The sequence below is a fragment of the Merops nubicus genome, unplaced genomic scaffold (assembly GCF_000691845.1).
Source record: "Merops nubicus isolate BGI_N331 unplaced genomic scaffold, ASM69184v1 scaffold47060, whole genome shotgun sequence".
NCBI classification, from domain to species: domain Eukaryota; kingdom Metazoa; phylum Chordata; class Aves; order Coraciiformes; family Meropidae; genus Merops; species Merops nubicus.
Window position 1 is genome coordinate 1 of NW_008584415.1, and position 23460 is coordinate 23460.

The following is a 23460-nucleotide window of genomic DNA, read 5'->3' on the forward strand; positions in this document are numbered from 1 at the left end:
CCCGGCGGGTTTTGGACGCTCAGCCCCTGCCCTCGGAGGTTTTTTGCTGCAGGGTTAGGTGGTTGCGCTTAAATGTACTCTCGCGTTCGTTGTTTCAAAAAAAGGTTAATAAAAACTAATAATCTACATGTTCTTTTTTAAATCTTCCCAGCAAAGGAGAATTGCTCGCTTGCACGTGGAGAGCTGGAGAGTTGCTTTCAGGAACGACCAAGTTGGGCTGGGTAAGTTCACACACCCCAGAGGTATAGGTGGAAATACAAAGAACGGCATGGCCCTTCTTGGGAGAGGATTTAGATTTCTTTTCCTCGTTGTAAGACTGGCCTGTGTATTCCCTATTTGGACTGTTGTTTCCTCAGTTCTGACCTGGGACTTTGAGCATCTTTTTCCCATTGAGATCTGCTGATGACAGTAACAGTATGTCTTACTGTCAGAGTCAGATAAATTTTGTGTTGGCTTTTAAAGCCATATAGCATTGTAATGGGCCAAAAGCTTGTAAACCTAGAAGAGATGCATACAGTTATGTCAGCAGCTGCAGAAAAGTTCCCTAATAAAATATTAGCTCCTCACTAAATCCTTTTGAGCAAGTGTGTATTCATGTGATACAAGTAACTTATTTTCCTCCTCTTTTCTGGAAAAAACTACAATATTTGGATACGAAAAAGGTGGGTGGATGAAGAAGAGCGAGATGAACTTCTTTTGAAGTTTTTAATTGTTCTTAAGTTCAGCATTTCATTAATTTGAACTGATGCTTTTTTACTTGTCTGAAGCTGGCTTGCTCTTGTGCTCAAAACAGGTGGAAAAGCTTAGATGGACCGTTAGAGGTCAGCATTTGTACTCGAGCAGTGTCAAGAAGTAAAAGCTGCTAGCTTCCTCTGGTCCTAGAAGGGTATCAAGATAGAAAAGGACTTCAAAAAATGATGTCTTGGTTTACAGAACTAAGCTCTGGGAGTATTGTGAAAGAATTATTACTGAGTTATTTTCCTTTCTCTATTGCTTAATACCTGTGATCCCGTAGTTCAATTTCTGTTGATGTGGTTTACTGAGAACAGATACTTTGTCGCCAGAATATTCAGAATAGTGAGAGACAGTATTCTGTCACCATTGGGGTTGTTTTATGTTCTCTGTTTTGCCTGTCCCATGCCTTGCAGTGACCTAGAGCTTGCCTGCTTTTCATAATAATAGCCTAAATTTGCCAATACAAAATATGTAAATAATAGCAATAGTAGAAGTTGCTGAAGTGTGGGAATATGAAATCTGGAAACATAACTGGTTTTAAAGTTTGTACAAGTCCTAGATTTCCTTCAGCCTTCTGTACTGGTCTGACCTTGATGCATTAGGCTTCTGAAAGCATGGGTGGAGCTTTTGGGATAGCTGGTTAGGGGTTTGGTGGCAGTGGTGAGTTTGGTAGACCTGGTAGCTAACACACAGTGTTTCACTCCTCAAAAACTTATTAAATGTACCAGGGGAAAATAGATATCATTGTGGATCTTACTCTCCCAGGAGTTGAACTTATTTTATAATCAATTCAAACTAGTTGGTAACAATTGAAAAGTCAATGAACCAAAGCATTTCTTAATTAGATAGTCCTTGGGCTAACTGAAGTAAAACTGGAATAGCCTAATGATTCATTTGTTCTCAAGATAAGCTGTGCATTCTTTATGTTAATCAAATTGCATTACACACTAGTGGAAAATTGAATTTGGCAAGACTTGACAGGCTAAGATTTCTTGTTTTGTACAGAAAATACGATAATATAACCGGTTTATAAAACTGAATACCATTTGAAGATTCAGAAAATGTTTTTGGCAATTCCACAAAGGAGCTTTTATTGGTTCACTCTTTTCAATTTGTTTTCAGTCCATTGCTTTTCAAAGTACTTCCACATTGGTCAAAAATTACTGTTCATTTATGTTGCTGTATGTCAAAATGATACTTAGGAAAATATTTTTGAGAGTGGGGAATATCCAGTAGAGAAGTGATAGATAATTTAATTCTGCAGTTCTTCCAATTTGTCCGCTTTAAATACACCAAGTCATTGAAAACATTCTACAAAAAAGATTATTGCCTCTTCAGCGAACACTTGTTGGACTATAAAATAACTGAACAGCTTTAAGTCAGTAAGTGAAAGTGAGTGTTCTTGGTTTATACATATAATTAGACATTTTGATGTTTGAACTGTAGGCATTTATGTTTTCCCTAAATGCAGTCTTATTTGTTTTCATTCCTATTTGTTTTCTTCTTAAGAGAAAGTCTGTGCATTGTGATTTCTTTCTGTGTCCTGAAGGCAGAGAAAATTTGTGTGTATCTCAGCTATATCTACACTGTTGAAGATACTTGCCCCATAGAGTAATCGTGGGCTCCACGGAGGGCTTGATTAACACCTCTGGGTTAACCTAGCCCTCCATGGTGCCTCTAACAATGATGTGCCCACTCCAGGAGATCAGGACTCCCCTGGGTGCCACGTGTGCCTCTGCGGCCCAGGGACACGCTTGCAACCAAGTAACAGGGTAGGGTGCTTGCGTCCCCAGCAGTTTGTTTTATTGAGCAAGTTGTTAAGAACAAAGCAGAGAACACATCTTAGATGCAGAGCCAACAACTGATTTCTAACTAAAATCTTAGTGGTCTAATCAAAGATTTAGTATTAGTCCAGACACTAACACAGTTCAAGTTACATACGGTTACAGTGATACAGTTGCAGGGCACAAACTCTAGCACCAAACCCTTTTTCCGGTGTTATCTTTGCCCACCCAAACTCCCTCTGGGGCTTGACTGGCTTCAGCTAGGAGGGGGAAGTCTTTACAGCAAGTTGTGAGCATCCCAAACCCTTCCCTTGTGGGGGCAGGAGGAGGAGGAGGATAGTGGTGGTTTCTTCTCCTTGCCTGGGATCCATTTGGGGTTGTTTTTATATGCTTGTGAACACACTGTGCACCTTGCTTTTTATTCTGTGGTGTTCTGTTTTACATGTTGATGCATCATTCCACGTTACATCTTGAACTTAATATGTTGTGCGATGTGCTTTACATACATTGAGGACTTCTTCTTTGTTCTGTGTGTTGCCTACAAAGCTGGTTTTAGCCAGCTCTGAGGATTGCATCCCATAGATGACTGGTGACTGAGCACAGGTGAGCTGTCACAGCTTCAGGGGCCAGTACTGTCCCATGTGTGCCCTTTTGGGCCCCTGCAGTCACCCCGAGCCCATACCCCTCTGTGCTGCATTTCTGCAAGGGTTGTGGATAGCTTGCTCTGCACAGAATCACTGCTCTGTCACATCTAACATCTGTTACATCTAACAGTAGGTGCCGAGGCCATTGTAAAGCTAAGCAAAAAGCTAAAACAAACTAGATAAGTTCCCTGGTTGTTAACTGGTTTTGCTGCAGTTAAATAAGCTGCAGCAAAGCTCTGAGCACCCAAGATGAGGTCAGACAAAGTCTGACAGGTTTTTGGCCTGTGTTGGTAGCTGGAAGCAAAGCCTTTACACTTTCTGTGGGTTACAAACACAACTTCTGATTTTAATTTATTTGTTTTTTTCAGGCAAGATGACTGTGATAATATTAGGTCTCTGTTACAGCCCTCCAGAGTTCTGGTTCTGTATTTTATGTGATTTTAGTATTTTTAGATAAATATATTTTTATTTTATATTTTTTTGCATTCTCTGAGATTCTCTGGAGACCAAACTGATGCAGTCTTGCCTGTGCACCTTCAAGAGAACAGGTTGTCCCCCCAAATCTGCCTGTGCTTCAGTTTGGGCTTGGTTTGCCCTTCCAGGAGCAAAGTAACACGCACTCTGCATGGGTGCTTGTGAGGGCAGGACTTAGGAGTGGAGCTGTTTGGGAGGAGTGGTGCACCCTGATACCTTCTAATATTTGTACACGATCTTAGTTTTGCAGTCATGAGCATGTCTGAGGGTCTTCATTGCACTTAAAGGCAAACAGAATAATACAGTTATGATACATAGTTTTGAAGTATCTTTCATGACTGTTATTTCAGAAGACAAAAGAACAGTCATTGCTGATCATTTGAATGTTTGCAATAACTGATACCTTCCAGCATGTGGTTAGCAATCTCTAGGACAACTGATCTCAAGCATAGCTTGCCTTCTTTCTGGGCTTTGCAATACAATTTTAGTTTTCATTAGAATCTTCTCTGACATAGGCTTGAGATCTAAAGCCACTTAGGCCTTTGACCACTTTGAAAACATGGAAGTGCTTAAAAACATTATTTTGGAATGCTGCTCCCTGAGTAAAGAAAAATACTCTCAATATTTCAGGATTACTTTCCCAGCAGCTTCCCAGTGAAATCTGTTGGGATGTTTATTCCTTTAATTCCATCTGTATAGATTATGAGGGCAAATAGATTCCAGTCACTGGAGGCAGAGTTGTGCTAACAGTGAACCAGCCCAAAAAGCTTCAATTTGTAATGAAACCTGTCTTGGCAGCTTACACTTCTGTTCTTGGCTGTGCAATTCTGCATGTATAGGCAGTGGAATAGAAAGCTGAGAAGCATGTTAAGTTTGTTTTATCGAGAAATAATACAGTGAAAAATTTACTAGTTCATTTACAGGTATGTTGTGTGCCTTGCAGTGTAAAAGATTTTTGATGGATAGCAGCTTAATTTTTTTTTTTTTTTCATGTAGTTTTCATTCCCATTTAGAAGTGGGCTAGGAGCTTATGTGATTCAACAGGTAGAACTGATGGGCTCTGATGCAAGTCCTACTTACTCATCCAGTAGAGGCTTGACGTCCTGAAGTTGGAGTGAAGGGAGATAGATGGTGAAATAAGCTTGAGAGCTGTGAAGAGTTGGTGAAAGAGACAAAATACATGGGAGGCTGAGTGTAGTCAGTAAAATATTTGCTAAACTGCTGAGAAAATACTTTTCACTGAGAAGGTGAGGAAAAATTTGCTCTATATGCTTTATTATATTCTCAGCAAGTGTCCAAAAATACAAAATAAGGTGATTTTAGCTTGATATTAGGGGATTTCTCAATTTACATAAGAAGACAGGCACGACACTTCTCATCTTATATATGCTGCAGATAGTGTGTTTACCGTGTACTTACAGTGTGGTCTCTCTTACCAGATGTAACAAGCCACGGAGGGCTGTGTTTGCGCTTTCCTCCAAAGCATGTGGCAGGAGTGAGTGTGCTCCTGGCAGTTCCTGAAGGCAGGAAGCCCGGGATGCTGTGGGGTACAAGAGCTCTTCCCAGGGCAAAGGCTGCAGGACCCAGGTACGGCCTCGGGGGCCTCCAGGGACAGAATGTCCTTGCAAATGGAGAAGAGATTTTTCAAGCTCATTGTTATGCATCATTGGAGTTTCAGAAACTGAGATATGGAAGATTTAGTCAAATTCAACAAATATCTCAATTCTAGTCACATGAATAAGTTGTTAATTTATTATTTAAAGGTTATTTAAATTATTTTCCTGAATAGCCTCAAGCTTTCACTTGTCTTCTGTTTTATTTTCCAAATATTACTTTTCCCCTCTGTCTAACCTGTAATATATATACTGAAGTAATTTCTTATTCTAGATTTAGCTGTGTTAATTTTCAGATTTCTCTTTTGGGGATGAAGTGCCTCAAATTACTGATCGTAATGCCAGTTCCTCTCCTAGGGTGATGTCTGTCACATTTAATATAAATAATAAGGCTAATGTAGCACAGCATGTGGCATAAGGTTATAGGAATCCTGAATAATTTTACAGGGTTTTTTACCTTTCTTTCTGAACCGAACAGCAAAACCATTCCCACTTTTTTCTTCTCTAAATTGTTACAGAAAAAAATACATTCTGAATTGTAACTGCTGCTTGCTGAACTGAACTGCAAAAATCTCGTGCTTCGGAGATGAAGATGATAAATCCAAGGAATAATCCAGCTGCTGCCATTGTGGCTACTGAAATGTCCTTTGTGTCAAAATGAACAGACTTTAAGAAAAATCTAGAAAGCAGTTACATCTCCAAAATGGGAGAAAGAGTAAAGAGCCCAGATTCTGAACACGACAGGAAATCAGATGGGGATAAAAATAGTGACTCCTATTATTCAGATGAAGATAATGCATCTCATTCGTCTGGCCAGTCACCAACACTAAGCTTTCCATCTACAAGCCAAGAAAAAAGAGATCACAAACCACAAATTTCAAACAGCCTTCTGCACTACCAAGGTAGGTAGATAGCAGGAATTGCTGCTTTGTAACTGCACTGAAGAGTTAATGATTTTTGAAAGCTGAAATAAAAGTGGGAAAGTACCATTGTTGAGAATCTATAAATAAGGTTCAAGTGAATTATGCTATAGATGGGAGGTAGATGGGAACTGCTCTGTTGAAAACTGAAAGTAACTTGTTCCTTCATAAGGAGGATTCTTGGTGATTCTCAGAATTGTTAAGAAAAATATGAATAAGTGGACATAGCTCTTGTACTAGCCTTTTGTTGAATCATACTGATGCTGTCTTCTTTGACAAAAAAATTCAAGGCCAGGGGCTCCAAGGCAAGTCCTTACTATGCAGTCAGTACAAGAGAGACAATTGTTAAAATTTTTCAGACAAAATACCCCTGAAGATCTGTCTCTTGTAGGGTTCTAGTAGCTTTACAGTGTAATCCTGGGTACTTCCAACAAAAAAAAAAAATAAATACAGCAACCAAAGGACCACTCATGTGGCAAGAGAGAAAATGTGTTTGGTGACAGTTAGATCTATATGGAGATTCAAAAGAAAGTTGTTTTGTGGTCCTTCCTTGAGGGTAAAATATTTCCAATTCGAGGTGAAATAGCTCCACTTTGAGATCACTTACACACACCTCACCTACATAAGTTGCTTTCTTGCTTGAGACTGTAGGGAAGTGAACACCCCTACAAAAAGGGAGAGAATGGTTATGCAGGTCCTGGGCTGAAGGAGGGGGTGTGAAGCCTCTGCCACCCTATGGCAGCTTGTTCTAGCAGTCAGGTTAGCTTTATGGGAAGTAAAAACGGCAGTTCCACTGGCCTATTTAATTTGGAGGGCACAAATGAATGACTAGGTCTTTGGTTATGTAGCCAGAACTGAACATAATCATTGTATTGTGAATGTCATGTTGCTCTTGGAAGCTGCTATTCCCCAATTTAACGGGGTGGTCAAAAGTACAAAATTGGTGTTGGAATTTTTCTGTTCTGCCCTAACTGTGGAGAAATTATGGAAGGGGCTGGAAGTCTGTAGGGTTAATGGGAATTCCCTTAGTGGGTGATAGGAGTGGCATTCTTCCTGTGGTGCAGGTATTATAGAATCTTTTCACACCTGAATGTGACATAAGTATTCTTTGTAAAGGGGGGAAAAAAAACCAAAACACTTTTGTTTGCCCAGCTGTGGAAAAAATGAGCATCAAGCAGAAAATGAATGAGCATTTGTGCAAAATGTTTAGAGGAAATGATAAGAATTTAAAGCTGTTATTTTTGCTGTATTCTCTGTAGAGTAGAAAGACAGTGAGCCCCAAAGGGGAGGAAGGATTTGCTGTCACACACTCATTTCCCTGTCCATGTGTAGGTAGCTGCACTGTTGCTGTATCCCAGCTTTCCAGCCTGAATTACAACCTGCTTCTCACCATACTTCTTCCGAATGCTGATGTACCTTAATGAATTATGCACTCTTTGTATATTCACTTGTTTCAAGAGAGATTTTTGGTGCATTGCTGTGATATTTTTATGTTGCATTTTGCTTCGTTCTTTGAATGTGGCTTGAGAGGCAAATAAGATAGGAATAAAATGTTTAGCTTTTATCTATGTGGATGATAATAAAATAATAATAATATCAAATAGGAATGTGAGTGGTGCATACTAGTAATCAAATAAGGATACTGTGTGGAAAATAACTTGTGATACAAGAATAAATTATTCAGGGAAGGACTGAATTTTCATGGGATTTGTAATTTTGCTTCGGAGGCTTTTTGCATTGAGCCTTTGAAATCTGCTGTTTTGTCTGTAAGCATGGCAGCTGGATTTGAAAATACTATTGCATTTTTCTGAGAGAATTACATCTTGCATAATACATAACTAGCTAACGCTCAGCTAATTGTTGCCATTTAAAAAGCATTTGATAATTCTGTATGCATGAGAGTACAGTATTTCTAAAACAGTCTAATAAACATAATCAAATATTAACAAAATACAACTGTTATTTCTCATGCAGTTTGCAGATGATTACTTTAAAATGGTCTTACACTGATGGCTGCAAATATTACCTCTTGCAGTACACCACAAACATAAATCTCCATTTTTTAGCTACCCGAAGGAGCCTAAGTCTGTCACTGAGATGCTTGTTATTGTCTGGTTTGAAAGCTGCACCCTCTGCTAAGCGTTGTGAAATTGTTTCAGGCAGAGCTTTATTCCAAGAGGGATGTCTGAAGAGACGAATGCATTGTCTTATAGTAAACATGCTTTTTATTTTTCCTCTCTTAGCCACAAAGAAACTGGGTTCCAAATACGCACCCAGCAAGAGAGGGACGCAGTGGGGTTTCCGTTCTCAGAGCCTGACTAGGGATTCTCCTGCAAAAGATATAGATCTTGTTACAAAAAGAGTTCTCTCTGCTAGGCTGCTGAAAATCAATGAGCTCCGAAATGAACTGACTGAACTCCACATCAAACTAGATGAGCTGCAGAAGGAAAACAGGGCACTGAAGAGGCTTCAGCACAGGCAGGAGAAAGCCTTGAATAAGTTTGAAGATACGGAGAACGAAATCTCCCAGCTCCTTGCGCGGCACAACAATGAGATTAGAATATTAAGGGAGCGCCTGCGAAAATCTCAAGAGAGAGAACGTGCCACTGAGAGGCGGCTGAAAGATTCGGAAGATGAACTGTACCGAACAAAAACTGCCTTGCAGAAACTTAAAAAGCTTTCTGCAGATAAGCACCTTGCCGAAAGAGATGACCTGGCAAAGAAACTAGCCTATGCAGAGAGCAGGCTAGAGGACAGTGAAAAAAGAATTAAGGTGAGATGACTTCCTTTTTGTAAGAAATGCTGGTACAGATATTTCGTACCATCATGAGCTCCATGAATTGTATTTTTTCACAGCTGTGGAATAAATAGAAAACCATTCTTTATTTTTCACACATAAGTAGCATCAAGTAAATTTCCAAGGTGATTGTGTAGTTACATACTGGTTAGCTGTGGATTCAAATTTCTGTTTATAAATTCAGTTTATTTTGTCAGAATATACGACTGTGGACCTGTGTTTTGAAGTGCTTTTATAAAGAGTAATAGTGTTTCAGAAATGCATGCAGCTATAATACAACTTTATGTAATCTAATTTATCCTCTTGAAGGGGGAACATTTGTTCAAAACACTTCTGGGTACTTGGGAAACTCTATACTAAAATTCTAAAAAACATATATAGAGTAATTCTTCTCCAATTTTGTAAACTGCATTCATTGCATTATCCACTGTTCTACACATCTGAAAGCCAAGCTGAACAAAATTACAGCAATTATTTTTTAATACCAGAATGCACTTTAGAACATTTTATGGGTAACCATTTTAATAATTTTGTATGCAATTTATTTTAATTTTGTACAAAAAAAAAAAGTTTACATATTTGTAAGCATGGCTAAACACATCTACATTTTAAACATGTCTGAAAACCCACCTAGTTTAAAAATAATTGTGTTAACACTATTAACCTATTGGTAGTTGTATGCAATTCTATTTTTAGCTGAAATTATATTGATCATTAAAATGGTGTTGAAGTTTGATGGCTATATATTGGTAATTAAACCTAAATTACATTGCAGAGATGATAGATCTAGAAATCCAAAAGATTAAGCTAGAAATTAAGCTTTCGTAAAATAAATCCCAAAATAGCAAGATAAAAACTGCTGAGTTACCCAAATCACTTCACCCTGTAGTGTCACCATCTGGCATCTGTAGTTTTACAATCGGGTATTTCAGCGTTTGTAGTACTGGATAATGTTAATATAAATCATACTGTAAAAAGTAAGGGAATTCCTTCTTTTCCTTTGCTCATCATCACAGGTTCACTTAAAACAGCTATTGCAAGACAAGGGTGTGCAGATGAAATCACAGTCACAAATTTGGTCCTAGTAGGAAGCTTAGAAAGGTTAAAAATTATTTCTTGTCCCCTCCTTTCAGGCAGGTGCTCTGTTTCTTAACCATCAGTTTGAAATTTGTCTTTGAGATCTGGAGTTCCACTGTGCCAAGAGCCTTGCAGAATGTAGTGTGTATTCCCATTATGTCCTCAAATCACCTCTCAGTACTCCAGAGGGATGAGCTGCAGCATCTACAGGTGCTTCATCTGCCCCTCAAAGTTAGGATTAAGGGTTTAAATGTATTTGGTGTTACAGCAATAGTGGAGTCAATCTCTGAATCCGAGACGCTGGTTTACAGTAATTTTATTTAGGTAATTTGACTATAAATAAAAAAGTATTTCAGTTATTAAGGAATAATATTGGGTTTTTTAATTTGAAGGATCTGGAAAAAAATCTTGAATTAAGTGGTAGCAGTTTCCAACGAGAGTTACAGTCAAAGAAAAAAAAGATACATGAGGCTCAAGAAGAAAACAGAATTCTCCAAGAAGAGCTTCAGCAACTAAATCAGAAACTGAAGGTAAAACGTGAAGTAATATAAGTTGCTAACCATGTTCTGGCATTTTATCTTTGGAAGTATCTGTAATCAGGTTTGAATAGTTTACCAGTGACTGCACTCTCTGACGTGTAATTATATAACACGTGTGAGTTCTTTTCCTGCTTTAAATTGAAATGTTCTGTGCCCTGACCCTACAGTGTTTATAGTGGGAATGTCTCTGCGTTAATCATTATTGTTAGCACTAGTTAGGAAAAGCAAGATCAAGTACATAGCCAAGCATTGAGAGTAAACCACAAGATCTACTGGGAAAATCAGGTTTTGGAGGCTTGAATTGAAATCTGAAGGTGTATACAGTACTTTGTTACTAATGTGCTTGCATTACAGTAGGTTTGTGTAAAGATTAATTGCATGTATTTATGATATCCACGTGTGTTGCTAAATTTGTACAAAGGTTTAGTTGCGTCCCCCAACCTTGTTGTTGCCTGAGTTCTAAATTTAAGGACTGAAAATATTATGTTCTACCTAGTCAGTTTATCTTAAGGAAAAAAAAAAAAAAGTAAATAGGACTTGAGCTAAAGTACTTCTTTTCTAGGAGAGTTTCCTTGAAACCTCAAGTCTCAAACTTACTCACATAATGGAGGTAGAACAGTTTACCACCTTCCTAGCTATCAAACAAGCAGCAGTAGTGTTAGTAACTCAAACTTACCTGTTTAGAGTAAGTGTTTTAAGCCTTTGTTAGTGGAGAGTTTGAGATTTTAAAAATATTTTCATTATCATATGGTTTCTGATAACTCACTGTTGGTTCCTGCATTGTATTCCATAATACAGTGCATAATTCCATAATACAATAATAATGGAAGAAGAACAAGTCTCTGCCTCTGCGATGCAGTGGGCCTCTGCTGTGTGGTGCTGACATGCTCTGTGACAAGTAACATCCTTAACATTGCAATGTTTGAAACTCTTGACAATTCTGAAAATTCAGCTGTACAATCTATACGCATATGTCTTATTCATGCTTATGGAAGCATTGGCATTTAGTTTTATTTTCACTGCAGAGATGCTTTTTCGTTTTCTTTCTCCCCAGAATTTTTTTGCTAATGAGTTTTTTCTGGGGAAAGTTCTAGCTACTTTCTTATAGCATAAGCGATGTTAGGAATGTGATTTTGTTCTCCTTAAAACATTAGAGCTAACTATTCATTACTTTGTTCCTATTTACAACATGTATTTTTAATTTAATTTACAGCTTGGCTCATGGCTAGTAAATGGAATGTTAGTAACTGATTAATATACCTACCTCTTTCATTCGCAGGAAAAAGAAAGAGAACTTGAAGCCAAAAATATATATGCTAACCGTATGTTGAAGCTATCACCAAGAAAAGACATGGAAAAAGAAAAAGACATTACACAAAAAAAAAGAGGTAACTCACATAAAGCAATAAGGGCAGAAAAATTAAAAAATCAGAATTAAATTCTGGTAGGTTATATCATTCATGCCATTCAGAGTTTGACCTTACAAGTGCTTCTTCAAAAACGTTCACTTTTTGCACGTTCAGCCCAGCACTAGTTACAAAGAAGGACACACTGTTTGCTCCACTGCTCTGTAACTGCAGCAGAACCAAAAGCCAGAATCAGAGTTCCTAACTCTTTCCATAGCAGATGTTCCAGGGTGAAGGATGAGGGCAAGATTGTTCAGTTAATTCACTAATAGACCATTGATTTTGTCTACATGACAATAAATTAAAGAGGCTTTAAAAATATGTGATTTCACTGCACTGAATATTTTGGTGATTTTTTTTCTTCTTAATTTTTTTTAACTAATTCAAATTTAGTCTGTCAGGTGAGCTGCACTTTTTCTTTTTCTTCACCTCAAAGAGTACCTGTGTCCTAGAACATAATCTTAAAAAAGTATCAGTGCAGTGATTTCTTCTGGTGTAACAAGGCAGCATCAAGCTTTATGGTACGCCCAGAAATACATGTGTTTATGTGTGTGTATATACATATATTTGTTTGTGTGTGTACTCAGGCTGATTTCACTGGATCAGTAGAATTTACTTATCATAAGAAGCAGGAATTTATAGGGTTGTTTTAAATATTTAGTGCCAGCATTTCAAACAGTTTGTCTTCTGCTCATTTTATTATAGATGCTCTATTATTACTCTATTTTAGGTTCAGATTTTTTCAAATGCCATTCCACAGGGAGAAGTGTATGTGTTTCAAAGATGCAAATAAGTGAATTCTAATGTTATGAGTTTGCTTCTCTGTGTAGCTTCTGTGACAAGCAGTAAGATGAGTGAGATATTTTGTGGGGATTTTTAACAAATACTCAGTATACTGTAATGACTTTAAGTAGCTTTAGGGTGGGTTTTTATTTTTTTCAGTAGAAGTTTTGCATACAATTTTTTTTTTTTTTTAATTTAGTCCTTAACAGATGCTAGAAACAACTATGTAAAAGATGTCAATATTTTACACTTCCATTGGCTCCAGTACAGTCCTTTGTTTGCTGCGGATCATTAAAAATGAGAAATTGGTATATAGTGGGATATTTTCAAGTAGAAACACAATTTAATTAGTTTGTATTTTCTACAGCCAACAACCAAAATGTTAAAAAAGGAGCACAGCTCACAAAAGGTGTGCAAACCAGTGGATACTTCTCACCAGTAGAATTTCTTCCAGAATCAGAACTTGTCTGTGGTGACACAGTAAACAAGAAAGAAGGAATTCTTCCTAAAATAGTGAGTTCCGTAAAAATTTGAGACTTGCTCCAGGTAACTCACCTATCAGACTGAATGTTTAATACAGAGCTTGCATTTTAGAAAATTGTGTATATAGACAAATATAAGTATAGAGAATATATAATTTAGAAAACATTCTGATCTTCAAGAGAGACTCTACCCTTCCAGAAATATAACACTTCATTTTCGTGACAGTTGAATTTCTATGTCTTACTGATAACTGTTAGCTCAATTTGTTTCTTTTTCTGCTGCTGTCATTTCTTTGAAGTTTTTAAGACTTCATTTTCTCCCCTTTTTCTTTATTTCTAATGCTTATGTGAACAATCTGTTGTAACACTGCTGGCTGCCTTGTCTCTCTTTTTGCTTTGGTCTTAATTATGGTCTCTTTTTCTTTCCAGATTTGTTTCACAATGCATAAATCTAACACTTCCTCTCATTGTCATAGCACTGGTATTTCTTCTATCGTTTTTCCAGCTTTGTGAATATGGTTGGATTTTTTTTTTCCTTTTCCACTTCCCTTTTTATTATGAAATAGAACCATTTAGAAGTATTGTTAATACTTCTATGGCTTCAGGCTAAAATCAAAGATTTGTAGGCTATTTCAAATTGAAATGGCACTAATTCTGGTACAAACTGTACAAATTCTGATTACATAAGGCTAGGACTATTGTCAGAAATAATGTTCTAGTGATGGTCTTGACTGGCTTCCTGGTAGGACTGAAGCTTTTTCATGGCTGTTTCATTCGTATGTTCTCTCTCCCAAAATCCTTTCTGTAAGTATGGATGCAGTTTAATGTGAGCATTCTTCCAGCATACACTTCTGTGTGTGAGTTGCAGAAGCCCACAGTTGGTTGGTGCAAGTGCAGCTTATGGAGTCCTTGGCATCTTACAGACCTCTCTAGCTTGTGTATGGTTACTGCTTTAAGTAATGTGAATTACATTTGGGTAGCCTGTGCTTTCATCAGTTTTACAAGTAAAGCATTTTAAATACTTGGCCACTATCTCTTTAGGAAATTCGATTTGTTTTGGTTTTAAATATAGTAATGATAATCATGTATTTGAAGGGAGAATGCATGGAAGGTGTTTTGGCTAATAGTAATATTTTCTTTGTTAATTAAATAGTAACTGTTTATCTTATTTCTATTAGAAGTGTAGTTTAATCTAGACGTTTATTTTCCTCTAAAATAAGCACAAACTACAAAGTTAACATCCACATGTTGGATTATACTGGCCTTCTTTTCTTCATTGCCACTATTTTTCTGCGTTAGTGATTTTTACTGCTGACATTAATACCTTTTCTGCAGGTTCTGTCCTTTTAAATGTCTCTGTATGCTCACTCACTGAATTCTTCAGGGAAGATTAAACCTTTCTCTTTCACTGTTTGTTATGTAGTACTCCGAAACTTTAAGTACCACTGTGAAACTCTCTGAATCTCCAACACGCTCACCTGAGTAAAAAGATGAGATTGTGGAAATGGATGGCAACAAACTGATTATTAAAAGCATAAGGTGGTGGGGTCTGGCCTTCTATTAAAAAAAAAAAAAAAGACAACTTCTGGCTTTTACAGAGAATTAGCCTAACACAGTGATAATTTTTCTGCGTGGTGTTAGAGCTGCAACTTCCCTGAAACATGTAATATAGAATAAAGTTGATTTATACGCCCAAAACAAAATTAACAGATAAACTACACTAGAGGTGATCAGATCCTCAGGCCACACCCCTGGGTTGTCAAAACTGGTTTGGTTTAGATGCCTTAACTTGGTTTTACATTTAGCAGTAAGAATGTGATTTGAGAGTGACATAGTAATTTGTATGAATTTGTTTGTTTTATTTTTCCCCACCGCTTGAAGTTTTGTGTTAATTTATTTCAGGAAAAAGAAACTCCAGAAAAAGGATGGAAAGTGCAAGCAGATCTAAAACAAGACCAAGACAGGGAAAGGCAAGAGAAACCAAAACGTTTTCAGGAAATACAGGCTTTAGAGGAGAGGGTTCAAAAACTTCATGATGGTAAGGAAACGGGCAGCTTAAGACTGGAAATACACCACAGAATACTAATCAAGTGAGGCTGCCAGTGTCTTTTGAGGAGAGCAAAATGATTTTGCAGAGATCGCTTCAGTGGGAAATGATTTTCAGTTACATTATGCAAAGAGAATCAGAAAGAAACACGGGATATAGAATAAATCTGTGCCCTGCACTCAGCTGTGAATAAGTATGCAGCAGCAAAAAATGCTGTCCACAAAAAAAATGCTGAAGCCTCAGAGATTTTGCCTTACAAAATGAGTATGACATAGCAGGTAAATGCTGGTGTTATCTCAGACTTGCTAGATGTTATTGAGGTAGGCAGTAGGTTTTTTACTCTTGTAGAACAAATTTGCTTTCCTTAATATGGCCTGCTTTCTACACATACCTACTTCACTTGTATCATTTGAAATTGTGGTTTCTCTTTTCACTTGTAGTTATCTGAATTATTTGGGGTGGCTATTTGAGAAATGACAATTTGTGTCCTTACATTTTAATATTTTTTTTTATTCATTTTGTTTCCACATCTGAGTTCTTCTAGATGGCTGCATCCTGTCATGTTAAAATACTCTTTTTAGTGATGATAGTTGATGAACAGTACCACTTATTCTAGATGACAAAAAAAAATTCTAAAAAATGTATAGAGACTTTCAGAGGTAAATTCTTTGAAAAATTCTACCTCCACTGGCATTAATGCACAACTTACATAAGCCAAGACTGCTCTGTTCTGTCTTGAAGTTAGATGATTTGACAACCTTACCAATCCATCTTACAGGTGTCAGCTGATATTTTCCCATCCTTACCTACAGAAAGGTATCTCCTCAATTAGCTTGGTGTATTGATATGCTATTGAGAAAAAATAGGAACTGAACTGTTGCAGTTATTTTTGTAAACTTGATCTGAAGTACAGTAGATAACAGATCTTTGTGAAAACATCAGTCAGGAATTTGAATCAAGCATTCAAAAAGCAATGCCAGTGTTTTGAAGGGGCCAAACAGTCATGCTCAACTTTTGGCTAAACACGTCTGTTGTCTTGGCAGAAAAATATTTTGAAGAGAGAAATATTTGAGCAGCTTTCTCATACACATAAGCGTTTGCAGGGTCTGTCTAGAAGTTTACTGCTGTTTGCACCTTTGCTGTCCCTTTATAGCCGTGCAAACTGACACTTGGTATTTGCACAGGCACTCGTTGAGTTCATGTGGTGGTGCAGAGAACACTCATGTGAACGTGCTTTCTGTATGCAGTAGATGCAGTATGTTTTCAGTCTTTTACTACTTGAAACCAGTAATGTCTCCTGTGACTTTGTGGCCTGATAACTTCACAGGAGTAGTTCCCTTCATGGAAAAAAAAATAAACCCCAAACATATATTGCAGAACCTCTAATATCAGTGGTGCTGCCAAAGAAAAGAGCAGTGCAAGTCAGAACTATTAAAGCCAGTGATACTGTGTTCATTTTCAGTCAAACCCAGGAAATGGGAAAGCAATTGGCAGAAATTAAATTGCTCTGAAAATTCTGAAATGTTGATAATGTCCTAATCCCTCTGGAAGATGACAGTAAAATTTCATATCTTAGAGAACCTGGTGCAAATTTAGTTGTACTTTTTGAAGAATTTATTTCTGCAGTAGAAAAATCAAATTATGCATAGAACAGCATATTAAAAACTCAGTGGCTTTTGCTTGCATTATTTTCAAAATAATGTTTTAGAGTCATTTTAAAACTAAAACATTTTAAGTAACGTTTTAAACATTTCCCCCAGAGTCGGAAAGGGAAGAATATGACAAAATGAAAAAAGAAAGCAGCTTTTTATTGGATAAAGAAGGGAAAACAAAGATGGAGACAGAAATCCAGAAAGCTGAAGAAGAAAGAAGAAGCACTGAAATGCTGGAAGAGGGGCGAAAAAGAGAGTTCCTGCTTGCTAAAATGCAAGAAATTGATAGAGAAACTCAAAATGTAGCAAACATGAAACCTTCTTCCCAAGCACCACTCATAAATACAGCGAGAAGATCTGATTCTGTGGAGAAAAAAGAAAAAATTTACCAGTTCTTTGAGGTTCCTGGGAAGGTTACTAATGGATTTCCTGCAGGTGACAACCAGGATGATGCCACAACAGGACAAGGACAGAGGCAACGAAGTGTGAAGACTGTAGATTTAAGTAGTGAGTTAACATTTGGTAGTTATGTACCTTCCTTTGGGAAAGGATCAGGGAGACCGAACTGGCTGACTCAAAAAAGTGGCAACTTAGAAGAAAATGTTAAAGAAAACGCAGATTTCAATAATAAGAAAGAGAAGAAGTCCAATTTAATGGAACAGCTCTTTGGAAGCAGTGCCAGTACCACACTTCTTTCTAAAAATAATGATACAACACCTTTTGACATAGATTGGGACTCTAGTAATACTCTTCTTGTCAATAAGAACAGTAAGGTCAAAGCAAGAGAAGACAGTGAGCTTTTCAGTGAAGGAAGGATCCTAAACAGGCACCACTGGCAACACACTAGAAGCAGGCCAGGTGTTAAGACCCTTGGTTCTTTAGAAGATGAAATTGAAGAAGTAGTCTTACAATGATCATATTTTTATGTTTCATATGTAAATAGTAAAAAAATATTTCCATGTAATATTTATTAGATACTGACTCGCAACATTTTTAGTTATATCGTAAAGCCTTACGAGGGGATAATTTACATAAATGGGTATATGTATAGAGGAAAGATGCACTTCAGTAGAACAGCATAACCTATAAGCAGGAAATTCTTCTAAAGTGTCAGCAGCTGTAAGGTTGTTCTTGCTCTCTTTCTCTTGCCAGCACTCTCTACATTTTTGAGACTCACTGATGTGTAACAGTATGTTAAGTAAAATGATATTTCTCACAAGGGAGCATTACTATTTATTGTGGAATGAGTTGACTAAAAGAGGCAGCAAGCTTCATGTGGCAGCCCTGGCATGCAGGACAGCTACTAGATGAACATCTCTGGGTAGCCAGCATACAAGTGTTGGGTTTTTTACCTGTAGCCTGCTCCACAGTTTCTTGCTTGTCATTTGGAGTACTTCTTTTAGGCCTCAGATATTTTATTTCTCAGGCATTTGGAGAGCCTCTCAACTGTGTCAGGTGAAGGCATGTGTAACATCAGTGTCAGGAAATGGGTAGAAGAGAGGTACCTAGCACAGAGGCTCAGGCACAGAATATTCTACATTGCAGTTGAGTTATGTCAGAAGAGCACTGACAGAAACAATCAGCTCAGGAACAGTTGCTCTCTCTTCTGCATAGGCTTTCTGTAGACATTACTACCAAACTTGTCTAAATCTTCTCATATATTCAGGTTATATTTATTATATGATGCCATTTTTTGTAATTTCAGATTTTTTCTATGTAAAATTTCAATCATTGCTAAGTCATTTTTTAACAAAATGGTTTTAATAAATGACTTGAGTAAAATTTTTGTGACTGGATCATCTTTAACACGAAGTTTTGGTTTCTTTGCTGTGTTGTTTTTGTTTGTTTGTTTTGTTTTTTATATCATGTTGTTATTATTGGGCAGGAGAGGGAGGGTTGGTAGCAGACTGCTAATGATGTTATTCACTGCATGAGGCCATGTACACAACTTTAAAAGGTAGGCGGCGAAGGATTTAGCAGAGGCATTCCAGAAAATAATATGAAGGTCATTGCTCACTAGAACAATATGTTTTGAAATGCCTCTCTGATACGCTCCTCATGAGCCTGATTCAAAACATACTAACATACAGAGAAGAATTCTCATGATTTCAAGATGCTTTGAGTCAAGATTTCTCTAAACACAATGGCTCTTCTGAAAAGAGAGGCTGGTGTCCACATCGTGCAATAACTTTGTTTGCTCCCCCATTCAGAAAGACAATTAGTCACAGATCCTGACCCAGCGTGTGGGACCGTTGTGCCTAGGCACCTTGTAGTGAAGAGCAACTCATGTTCACCTGCCTGCTTGCAGTGCCCTTTACAGTCATTAACACTGCAGAATTTGGCTGGTTCGTTTTGCTTGAGGATGGTCAGAATACTAGGGCAGTTCTGACCAGGAACAGGGAATTTAACTGCTGCTCTTCCACAGCGACTTCTCGGAGGAGAGCTGTGGTGTGAGAGGTGGGAGAAGTCCATGGGTAAACACTGTGGGTGTCTGTGGGTGGGTGGTTATTTGTCCTAACCCTCTTGTCCTGCTTGTGAGTGACAGCTGCCCTGCTAGAAGGTGGTGCTTTGCTCCTGGAGGTACTGCTGGGGTGGGTGGTTTATTTTCCTTTCCTGGGGCTGAGGATTCTAAGGCATAAATCAGTGATGTAGCTCCTGTGGTTATTAATGATCATGTAGTGAATGGAGAGTCGGGGTTTTGTTGCTTTGCAAGTCAACACGTTAACATTTGGGAAATTTTAACTATCACACTGAACTAATGTGCCCTGCTGTTTCAATTACAAACATATTGTTTCTAGGCTGTTTCATATAATCACCCCTTCTTAAGTTCCCAAATGTTCACATCCTGTTACCAGACTCTTCCCGAACGCTGCAGTGACTTGCACAAAAAAAAAGCTGTATCTGCATTAGGAGGATGAAAATAAATTAATCTGCTGGAAACAGGTGTCACAGGTACAGTTTCCCTTTTCCCCTTGATGCTCTCAGTCTCTACAGTTTGTCTTTTCTTGCTGCACGTTCCAGTTTTACTTTTATGCAAATATCATTACAGTTAAAATATATAAAGCCAGTGCTTTGAGCAGGAGTCTTATGTGTGTGGAGGGGAAACCTTTGGGTCCTTCTAGCATCTGTAAGCAGTGTTCCTGCTTTCTTCAGTTTTCTACTGACTGGAAGCAACTTCTACAAGGTCTTCAAGGGGTCTAAGGAGCTTGCATTTGGGCACATTGCCCTGTAGTCCTCTTGACCCCTGCTCTCAAGTACTGTATCCAGATAGTCTGCATGTCACTGCTGGGGGTGGCTGTGTTTAATAGCACTTGACTGACTGCAGAAGAATCCATCTTTTGCAGTAAACAGGTCATAAATGCTTTGATAATGATTTGTGTATGATTTGTTGTCTATGTCCAGTTGGGGATTGTGTCTGTCAAGTGTTCAGATCATGTGGCTGTTGGATCTGTTGTGTTTTGTTTTCCCTTTGAACCACTGAAGGCGACATGAGAAATTCCTCTAGTCTAACAAGAGAAGATCATTAAAGCTTGATTAACTGTTTTGGTGGAATATTCAGGGAGATGGTTACTGCCCTGGCCAAACTGGTCTTCCAGTTCTGATCTCCAGACCAGTCATCAAACAAAAGTATCTGAGAAGCATTTGATGTAAGTGGTCAGGTGTCAGGGATCACCTGGCAAAGAAGACAGGAAGTTTTAAGAACAAAGATGTCTCTCTTTGAGAGTGGAGATGAACAGTGGAGGGCAGGGGTAGTGTAGCAGATCATTTGTAATCCAGGAGAAGAGGTGCAAGCTGTAGGAGAACTTTCGATGCACTTCACAACTTTGAACTGAAGCTTGAAGAACACTACGGTGGTAAGAAAAGTGAACTGGGAAGTGTTTAGACGTGTTGAATATTTTTTTCAGATTTGTGGTATCTTTTGGCTAGCTAAAGAGGAAGAAAAATGCTTTTTCAGAACCCTAAAGATCCTGTGTTTCTGATTTTGCTTTGCCTGTTGTATACATGCCCAAAGGGCTGAATTGCAAATCTACCTCTAATGCTTCCAAAGCAGGAATAAGCTGCTTGGTAGCTTCAGGTTCATTGCTGGTCCTGAGACAGAAGGTTTAATCAGCAAGCTCAGAGCCTGTCTGCACTGTCAGGAGCTGTGAAAGAACATCTGATTTGGCATGTTAGGAGTAGGAATTTGTTTAGAGAAACATCTTGGGGCAAACAGCCACAAGAGCAGCAGCAGGACTTTTGCTGGTACTTGTGCTCTAGCAAGTGCTTCAGATGAGCCTTTGCTGTTCAAGAAAAAAATTGTGCACAGTGCTCTAAAGCAGAGACCAGCAAAAACTGGCAAGGCAGAAGTGAGCACCTTCAGGAGAAGGGAGCTGCCGGCTGCAGGAAGGGAGATTTTGTTCCCAGAGTCGCGTGGCTTCGCTAAACCTGACCTGCTCTTGTTCCTAGATGACAATTTGAAGCACAGGAGATGCCCCGGGTGACATTTCTCATTTATAGAATTCTCTTCTGTTGGATCAAATTTAACTTGGTCTCCTGTTTCAAATTATCTCTTTGATTAGCTGCAAAGTTTTGATGTCTGCAGGAGGAGAACAATTGCATCAGTGTGCAGAGTCAGCCGGGACAGGTGGCTGCTGGGGAGTTACTGGGATACCTCTCTTAAAGGTACGATTCAATTGATTAACCACCAGCCCAACTTGCTTGAGAAATATTTTTCCTATCTTTGGTTTCTGCTGGCATCAGCTGTGCATCAGATGTGCATGTGTGTTTAGAGCAAGCTACAGGTTGTCACATGTGTCTTTTGCCTGCTTTTGATGTGCACAAACCCTCAGTGCCCCACAGCAGAGAATCTAGAGCAGCTATAGAAGCAAATCCAGTAATCTGTAAAATGGGAGAGGAGCATCAACTGCAGAGAACCAAGTGAAGGTTTGACTTTGGAAATGCGTTTTTTGGCATATAACTGAGGCTTAACTTGATACCTGTGAAAGATGCAAGAGAAGTTTTCATCTCATCATGTATTATTTTCTTTCCCTGCTCTGAGCAGGGGATTGGACCAAGAGACCCGCTGAGGTTCCAACCAAAGCCATCCTATGACTCTGTCATCCTGGACACATCCCACTGGTACTAATCCTTCCTTCCGGCACAAATCCTTTGCACAAAGCTCCTTCGTGCTACTTGCACAAAGTTGCCTCAGACACCTCCTGTGTCCCCATCTGTTCTTAAATATGACAGCACTGTATTCAGGACACAAACCCTAACTCGGCGCTCTCTCCACAACAGCTGATCTATGCATGCTTATCCTTCCAATGCTCTTTTGTCTCCCTCCTGGTTCCTGAAATGTTTTGTTCAAACTTTGTCTCCAGGACCTTCTGATATCATTTCTGTGATGCTTGTCCCACGACCCTCTTTCTTCCTCTAAGTTTGATAAACTCCTCTTGCTGCTTCCGCTGTGTCTTTGCTCTTGATGGACCATCATTCATTCATTCATTCTGTCTGAACAGTCTACTGCTTTTTGTCCCCTCTTCTCCTTAAGTTCTTTTTATCTTCTCTCCCACAGTTTTTCCTCACTCTGGACATCCCTACCAGCCATGTGCTGAGTTTCTTCTCACCCGTGGATGGAAGTAATGTTGTAAGAGGTTAGGAGACGCCTCACAGGAAGGGGAGGTGATTTCACTTGTACTCACACAGCTACGTATGAGAACTAAGATGCATCTACTCAAGTGGTCTGTTCGGTGGCCAGGTACAAAGATGCTTGTACCCAGCTGGCCTGGGTACAAGGCAACCCAGCTAACAAGGCTTTCTGGCCCCTAAGTCCTCCTCACGTTTCCTGGTCGCTGCTTTGACTAGGAGGGTGGCTAACTTTCTAAATGCCTTTTGTGCCCTTGAGGAGCTGCCTATGATTTTTATATCCATCCTGTCCCACATCTGTGAGTCACTGGGATTTCCTCACTGTCCTTTCTCACCTTCTCTGAGCTCCCAAGTACTCCAGCATGCTCTTTGCCTTCCCACCAACATCCATCAATGGCTTAAGTCTGTATTTAAGCCTGGATGTAGGCTACCCTGTGTATTCCAAGTAACCTGAAAAGCTGCACGTTACTGTGGAATGATCTTAATGATTTGCTCCTCTGGGTGCCTCATACCCTTCTGCTGATAATCCTGCTGCTCCCTCATCCCAGACCTTCCCCGTCATCCTCCCTTCATACCAGTCCTCTTGTTTCCATTGCTGTTATACACACTGCAGTACACTGGGAGTCTGTGGACTCGGGCTACGTGCTGCTGCTTCTTGCCATGCTTCTAATGAGCCATTAGCTTCACAGTTTGCTGCTTAATAATTCTCGTGGTAGCAAGGATGGATAACCCAGGTGCTGTAACTCACTGGAGATCAGTTAATTACTAGTACTCAGCATGAAGAAATCGTGTTTGGATTGGCAAAGGGCACAAACTGAACTCCCATACCTGGCCGCCTTCTGGCTGTGTAAAGCTAAGGCTGGCTTTGAATCCTCAGTCAAA

At 38.8% G+C, this 23460-nt stretch overlaps 1 protein-coding gene across 1 annotated transcript; it reads left to right on the plus strand.

The window, feature by feature from the left end:
• Window positions 1-5892: 5892 nt before the first annotated feature.
• Window positions 5893-17867, plus strand: LCA5 (Leber congenital amaurosis 5). Its single transcript, XM_008944050.1, has 7 exons — window positions 5893-6152; window positions 8414-8943; window positions 10437-10574; window positions 11863-11971; window positions 13140-13285; window positions 15157-15292; window positions 17062-17867. The coding sequence occupies exons 1-7, from the start codon at window positions 5954-5956 to the stop codon at window positions 17865-17867; spliced, it is 2064 nt and encodes a 687-aa protein (XP_008942298.1). The 5' UTR covers window positions 5893-5953.
• The last annotated feature ends 5593 nt before the right edge of the window (window positions 17868-23460 follow it).

Coding starts and splice junctions, on each gene's coding strand:
- LCA5 (XM_008944050.1), top strand. CDS start 5,954: ATGGGAGAAAGAGTAAAGAGCCCAGATTCTGAACACGACAGGAAATCA. Junction 10,575..11,862: donor AACTAAATCAGAAACTGAAG/GTAAAACGTGAA, acceptor TTTCATTCGCAG/GAAAAAGAAAGAGAACTTGA. Junction 11,972..13,139: donor CATTACACAAAAAAAAAGAG/GTAACTCACATA, acceptor TATTTTCTACAG/CCAACAACCAAAATGTTAAA.